We start from the raw sequence: 7,709 nt of genomic DNA, 5'->3' as shown, positions 1-7,709 counted from the left end.
TTTAAAAGGACATTTTCAGGCTTATCGTTCTTATAAATGGTCAGCAAAAAGAAGCTGTCTGAACTGGTTAAAGACTATCCTTACAATTCTTATAATTCTGAAAGGAGAGGGCCAACTGAAAACTAATACTGAGACTATAGATCTGAATTACAGGCAGTGTTACTGCTGTGTGTTTAAAAAGAAAGGAAATAAAAAGGCAAGTGAAAAGGAAAGGTTGAAATAAAAGAATAGACCTGTGAGTTTTATTAGAAGACATTTTCAAATATGGATATTGTGTAGTTCAGGAATATTACAAAATTGACTAATTTGTAATGCTCAGGGTTGCAAGAAAAATGAGATATAGATACGAAAGCAGTAATTTAGAGAAAGGAAAAATGGAACTGAGATAAGTAAGGTCTTGCAGTTCATGGCAGAAGTAGGAAGTGAGCTAAGAAAGAGGCTGCTCTTCTGATTTGCCCGAAGCATGATACGATTTTGTCGGGGATAATAGAATGTGGATGTTATGTCTGAGACAACATATGAGGGTGCTTCCCTTTCAAACTGGACTTTTTCACAATTAGTGTCTTTTTCATCTTACCTTGCTTTTAGGTGGTTCGCTACTTGGCTGGATGTGGATTGCAGAGTTGTCTTTTGTTGATTTCTAAAGGCTATCCAGACATTGGGTGGAATCCAGTTGAAGGAGAGCGATATTTGGATTTTCTTCGTTTTGCTGTTTTTTGCAATGGTAGAGTTTTATATGTAAAATGAATTTTATAACTTCCTCTAATGTTCAAATAAGTTTGTTATTTAAAATAGTAATACAAGCCACCATGATAAGTTACCATAAATTTAAAGGTCAATTTGCAGAAGAGTAGAATTATGCAAGACACATAGTAACTTATATGCCCATTTCACAAGCCATGCAGAGTCCTACGAGCCTATGCCCTATTTTTTGAGTTCCATCTTTAGTCTTTGAAATGCCCACATCTCCTTTGGAAGTAGAACAGAGTCCTAAATCTTTTTATGATAAAACTCATACTAGACAAAGAGCCAAACCCCCATATTTTGGTGAAGATTTAAATAGTCTGATTTTAGTGTTTAGCAGCTTTATTGGTCTCCTCGTTAACTCTCTCACTTGACGGTAAGTCTTACTACAAATCAGTAGCTTTGGTGATGCTTTAAACATCCTTTATTACAGGCTCCTGTATTCTTTGGCTCTATTTAATTTTTAATTGAATCACATGGTTTATTTCATAGCTTTTATTACAATAATAGAGGACTATGTATGTGTGTTTATGTAACTTTGTAAAGATATTTAAACTGGTTTGTAGTTTAAAATATCTACAGATGCATACATTCTGCACTTTTGTGTACCTTTTTCTTATTATGTTTCAGAAGTCTTTTTGATATGATCTTAAATCTTGATACTTGTTCTATGTGGTAGGAGAAAGTGTGGAGGAGAACGCTAATGTTGTAGTCAGGCTGCTTATCCGTCGACCTGAATGTTTCGGTCCAGCTTTAAGAGGAGAAGGAGGTAACGGGTTACTTGCTGCCATGGAGGAAGCAATACAAATATCAGAAGATCCAACAAGAGATGGACCTTCCCTAAATAATGGATCTAGTAAAACCCTGTAGGTGCAGTGGAATTGCTTACATTGCTTCATTTTTGTTTATTTGTTTTATAATCTTAGTTGTGAAATTACTTTTAACATGTGAATTAGCAGATGGATTCTTCCTTGGATTCTGTGGAGGGTAGAGATTTGGCAAATAGCGCTTCCTCTGCACGGTTAATTTAAATAACCCTCTCTAAATATTAAATCCTCTTTGGAATTCTGTTCTTTGTCAGTCAGTTAAGAATCAATCCCCTGATGCAAAATGAGACAGACAATTGGTAACAATGCAGACGTCACTGCAATCTTTTAGGGACAAATTCCATTCTGTGTTAGTCTGCTAAGAGTCTACTAGTTAACTTGAAGCCACTATGTGTAAGCTGTTATATCTATGAGCAGATTTTCATTATTTATTGCTAATGTAAAAACTTTCTTGTATTTTTTCATATTTTAATTGTTTTAACATTTAACTAATTACAGTGAAATGGAAGAACAAGAGGATGACACTATTCACATGGGAAATGCAATCATGACCTTCTATGCTGCTTTGATTGATCTTTTAGGACGTTGTGCCCCTGAAATGCATGTAAGTTTTACATCTTCATGCATTGGAAAATAAAGGTGTAGTTGTTCAGTGGTTTGTTGTCTGGCTTTTTCAAAGTAACATTATCAGGTATTAAAGCAGTGGTATGGCTACATAGTATCTTAATGTACATAATGTTCATCTGCTAATTTGCAAGGAATTTCTGTAAACTATTCAGAAGCAGTTCTTTTTAAATGAGTTGTTCCATTGCTTTTGTTATTACTGTTCCCTGTGGTTGGTCTTCAAGAACATTCTGTCATGAACGTTGTTCAATTGTCCATTGTGACAATCAAAATCCTCAAATTTCCCTATTTGTTTTGATGGTGTAGAGTGATTTATTTTTTTTTTAAACAACAGTTTTACTCTCTTCATATGCTTATTTAAACAGACTGTTTAAATTGCATATGAAAGAGTAAATATTATAGTGCATACTTTTAAGACATAGGAATAAGCATTGTCCCTGGACATACACATTGATATCTCATAATCTTTACTCACACTGACAGACCTTCTCAAAGCTAAGATGTCACTATTTCAGCCATTAGATACAAAGAATTAGACACTCACACTATATAAACCCTTGCCACTTAGCTTTTAAGAGCTTGAAATTATTTGAAAATACTTGTTGACAATTCAAAATACCTTCCTGTTCTTCAGAAATTCTACTTAATTATGCGTATTTCTCATTTCACCCTGAAATGTGCCCTCATTCATATAGATCAGTATCAGATCTATGCAGGGATTGATAACTTGAGAAAGGAGAGAGAGATCCAGTAATAAGGCCAGTGTATGAATATTTGTTTTGTTTGAATGAAAAAATCATCTTGTTTTCTCCCTGTCTCGCTGACTTTTCTTAAAACAAAACTAAAACAACTGGGATACTTGAAAGGGTTGTTGTTTGGCCAGGACAAAAAAACGCCTTTTTCATCTGAAAATTTGCTTTTGCTTCCTTCTTCCTCTCTCCTCCATGTGCTACATTTTAACACTTTGTTCACCTATTTTACCTAACATTCCATTCTGAAATGGGCTTAGTCTTATTGAATAACCAAACATCTAGATTTCTAGTCTTTGCACATTTGCATCCAAAATGCAGCAAATAAATACAGATTGTGTGAAATTTACGTTATTAATTATAATGTGGTTTTGAGCGCAGTCATTCTCGTGTATCTATAGTTCAGGAAGTTTCCAGAACATTAACACATGTAGAAGATAAAAAGAAGACCTCGTTAATTTTTTTTTTTTTTCCTTAGCTAATACATGCTGGTAAAGGGGAAGCCATTAGAATCAGATCAATTCTACGGTCTTTGATTCCACTGGAAGATTTGGTGGGAGTAATTAGTATTCCTTTCCACATGCCAACCATAGCTAAAGGTAAGATGATTATTCTACTTTTTTTTTCCTCCCATCCCATTCTTACATTTTGTAATTTAATGATATACTGATACTCATACTTCTCTCAGTATTTAAAAAGGTTATAGAAATTAAAGAGAATAGAAGTAGTATTTCAAACATTTCAAAAATTTTTCTGCATGCTATAGGCAGTAATTCTGTGTACACTTAAATAATTGATGTAAATCCCATTCATTTAAATTGAATCATGACAATCTATTACAACTTAAAAACACCTGCATACTTTCTATTTTTCTAAAATATTTTTAAAAATTACAGTCTCTTTTCTTGATAACATAATCCTTAGCCTTCGCTGTTCTAACCCTATCAGTTGTTTTCTAGGAGATCTTACTAAGACACCAGAGTTGTTCTTCAGCAACTATGGTGAAGTTATAGGTGTGACATAAACATGAAAATGCATTTCTTTGTGTTTTCTGCCTTCATAGAATTGATTGCAATAGTGGGAGCTATGTGAGTATCAGTATAAAAGGGAGAGGAATTACATCTGCTTTTTTGGGTATCTGAAGATAGAACATTATAATTGCAGCATGGATCGACTAGCGACTTACAGCACAAGAATGCCCAATAGGTTACAGTAGAAGAGATAAAAAGATCAAACATGCTCTTACACCATTCTTTATTTATATTCTAAGTAGTGGTAGATCTATAAGTGATATCTCCGTAGTGTAGAGTACACCTCATAGATACAGAATTTTATTTGGTTTTGAAAATGAAAGTATCAAAATTTAAAAATACTTCAATGAATTCCTTTCAGATATTTAAGAAGTTTTCAGATACAGAGGACTTTTTAGCACAGTCTTAATTCATTGTCATACATTACAGATCACCAGTGCTGCATTCCTGGGGTGTTTGATGTAGAATTGTGTTTTTTACTTTCTGTCTGCGTCTTCTAAGAACTAGGTAGTTCTGTAGATGAATTAGTATGTTTTGTGTACTTATCATATTAGAATATCAATTGATAAGAATCCATTAGTTTACAAAGCATGAATAGAAAGCATGTATGAACTTTGAGGTCTATCTGGGTAGAATTTGCCTTATGCATTCTTTTTCAGTTAAATACAGATATGTTGCCTTTGTGTAAAAAAAACAAAACAAAACAAAAACAAACAAAAAAAGAAGCCCCCAAAAAACTCCAAAACCAAACAAACCACAAAAAACAACAAAAAAACCACAGGGAAGATGCTTAGATATTAACAGAGACTCAAAACTTCTGACAAGTAGTAGAATGACTGCCTAGTCTGGTGAAGGATGATTCTTATCATTGAAGTCTTATTTCTTCCTTTTAGATGGTACTGTGGTGGAACCTGACATGTCTGCGGGGTTTTGCCCAGATCACAAGGCAGCCATGGTTTTGTTCCTTGACAGGGTCTATGGAATTGAGGACCAGGATTTTCTTCTACATCTTCTTGAAGTTGGCTTTCTGCCAGATCTTCGTGCTGCTGCTTCTTTAGATACGGTAAAGGTTTAAGTCTGTTGTTATTTTAGTTCCATTATCTTACTGAATACTGCAGCATTTTTCATCCTTCAGAAAAACAGTTTTTATTTCCTCATGTTGTCTTCTGCGTTTCTGGAATGCTGGATGAGCTGCCTGTTGCTGCTGAGCTTTGAGAATACTTGAAGAACGGTGAAGAAGCATTCTCTAGAATGACGCTTACTTTATAAGAGCCCCCACTGATACCCATATCCATAAGAGATGCAATGCCTTTCCCCAGGAGACTTTCTGAGCTTGTGCTATGGAATCAAAATCAGATCAGCTGCCAGTGAAGTGTGTAACTGAGAGCCTTTTTCCAGTGATACACAGAAAGTGTTCTTCTCCATGCACTTGTTAGGGACACCTGTTTAGGAAATCACTAAATTTTTGCTTTAGTTCCTCCTCAAAATTGCTGCCTCTTTTTCTGTGAGTCTTATTTCCATCTAATGTATCTTAGCTCGCTTGGTCCAGAAAGATCAGATTTAGAGAGCTTATATGACCTTTTATGTCAACATTTTTTTGAAAATAATTATGTTGTTATTTAAGAAATAGCAGGTGAGGATTTTTTCCTCACTTGGAACTTGGTCTTGATTGTAACACAGAAACATACTGAGTTTTGTAAATGCAGACTTGACTGGTATTACCTGATTTTGGAGTGTTCTGTTAAGCAACGATGACATTCTTTAATACAGTCATGAAAACGGTTCTGGTTTTGAATGGCTGCCTTTAGTGTTTATATTTTTGTTCATTTAAAGCAAACTAAAAGCCATCAAGCAAAATAAAAGCCATCTGTGAGACTTTAGAAGCAGGAAAAGAAGCTAGGCATCCAGCTTCCTATAGTTATCAAATCCTCATTTGTGTGTTTTGGAAATTTCCCTCTTTGTAACTATGAAAGAAAACTGAACAAGTTCTTTTTGTTTGTAACAACATTGTTGAGACAAATCTAATTTCTGTCCCATTTAATTCATAGGCTGCTTTAAGTGCTACAGATATGGCTTTGGCTCTGAATCGATACCTTTGCACAGCAGTCTTGCCTCTGTTGACCAGATGTGCTCCTCTTTTTGCTGGCACAGAGCACCATGCTTCCCTCATCGATTCCTTATTACATACTGTGTACAGACTCTCAAAGGGATGCTCTCTTACCAAAGCTCAGCGAGATTCTATTGAAGAATGTTTGCTGTCTATCTGTGGGTAAGAAAATACTCCTGGGTGTACAGGAATGCTAATTGATAAGTAGCCTATGATATTTATAATACAGGAATGCAGAACTATACCATCAGTAGCATAATTAAGATTTCTTTTTTCTGGCAGATGATTATGATATTTTTAAATACACTGTATTCAGTTTGCAACGCTATTAATCATGCATATGCAGTCCTCAGTTATTTTGCTAATACTGAGTTTTTTAAATGAAATCCTTAGTGATTAACGAAGATTAACTGCAAAAAGACAAAGCTCTGGAAGTTTTGAATTGTGCATACATTTGAATGCTGTTTCCTGTACAGATTAGCAGTATGATCATCAGTAGATTATACAGTTCTATGGAGATGTTTGTATGTTTTGTTACATTTGAAATCTTAATCAATGACTAGTATTGTTATACTTTATTATTGATACCTACAGGACAAATTTTGTCTGTCTATCTGCAGTCTCAAAACCAGTTAATTATTATCCATTTTTTTTATAAGTCTACAGGGTCAATTATCAGAAATTCACTAGGCACTTATGAATTCAATTTCTAATTAAAGTTAGAACATTTTGGCTTTCAAATCACCAGATTTTTTTTAATATTTCACCATAGTTCTTATTGCATAATGTGGAAATGTTTTCAGAAATGACATTTATATTATAGTACTGTAAAAAAGCACTGTGCAGCATTTCTTTATAAAACATATCACATTGACCATTTATGTATATATTACCTTGGTAAGAACCAATAAAATGGACCGGTGTTTGTTATTTATCTGAAAGGTTTAATGTCCATGCTATTCTAACATACCTATTTCTATACCTATTTTTTCTGTCCTTCCAATTGGTGCCCACTGCTGTGTGTCTTGTTTAGTACACCTAAAGACTTAGTGCTCTTATGTCTTTATTAGTTTCTAGGGTATTTTTAAGAGCCATTGAGATATATTACAAGACATTAACGTTATAACCTTTTCTCATGGGCATGGTGATGATAATACACAATATCAAAATTCAGCATTTTTTCCCCTGATTTTCTGCTTCTTTAAGGCATTTTATTTGCAGCTTGTTCAGAAGGTTGTCTTTGGTATGCACTTCTTTGCTTTCTTGTGGACACATTTTTTGGTGCCACAAGCAAAATCCTATTACTTTATGAATTTGAAGAATTTTAATGGCATAGAACGGACAGGTTGCTTTAATTTATTTATTAATTATTTACATGAAACTACGCTGGTACACCCATTTGAAATGGTTTCTCTGCTTTTAGGCAGTTGCGGCCTTCCATGATGCAGCATTTGCTGAGAAGATTAGTATTTGATGTTCCCCTATTAAATGAACATGCAAAGATGCCTCTCAAGGTAAAAGTATATTTTAATATTCAACAATATTCCTTGCAACAAAATGCAACAGAAAACCTTATCTCCATTCTGCAATAATCTAAGACCATAGTTCTTAAAGATAAATTGCTGCT

The 7,709-nt window shown here is 34.2% G+C and overlaps 1 protein-coding gene across 1 annotated transcript in view; it reads left to right on the top strand.

The window, feature by feature from the left end:
- Positions 1-588: 588 nt before the first annotated feature.
- The window catches only part of LOC104128861 (ryanodine receptor 2), a gene marked incomplete at its 5' end in the record, with an annotated part of 147,072 nt that continues 139,951 nt past the window's right edge, over positions 589-7,709 (top strand). Inside the window, 7 exons of the mRNA XM_035897117.1 lie at positions 589-724; positions 1,424-1,610; positions 2,070-2,175; positions 3,423-3,543; positions 4,869-5,038; positions 6,024-6,244; positions 7,506-7,596. Coding sequence (XP_035753010.1) covers positions 589-724; positions 1,424-1,610; positions 2,070-2,175; positions 3,423-3,543; positions 4,869-5,038; positions 6,024-6,244; positions 7,506-7,596 — 1,032 coding nt within the window. The remainder of the gene's footprint in view (positions 725-1,423; positions 1,611-2,069; positions 2,176-3,422; positions 3,544-4,868; positions 5,039-6,023; positions 6,245-7,505; positions 7,597-7,709) is intronic.

This window comes from Egretta garzetta, unplaced genomic scaffold (assembly GCF_000687185.1).
Source record: "Egretta garzetta isolate BGI_Z169 unplaced genomic scaffold, ASM68718v1 scaffold887, whole genome shotgun sequence".
Classification (NCBI taxonomy): domain Eukaryota; kingdom Metazoa; phylum Chordata; class Aves; order Pelecaniformes; family Ardeidae; genus Egretta; species Egretta garzetta.
Note: the sequence above shows the minus strand (reverse complement) of the source record. Positions and strands in the feature narration are given on the sequence as shown.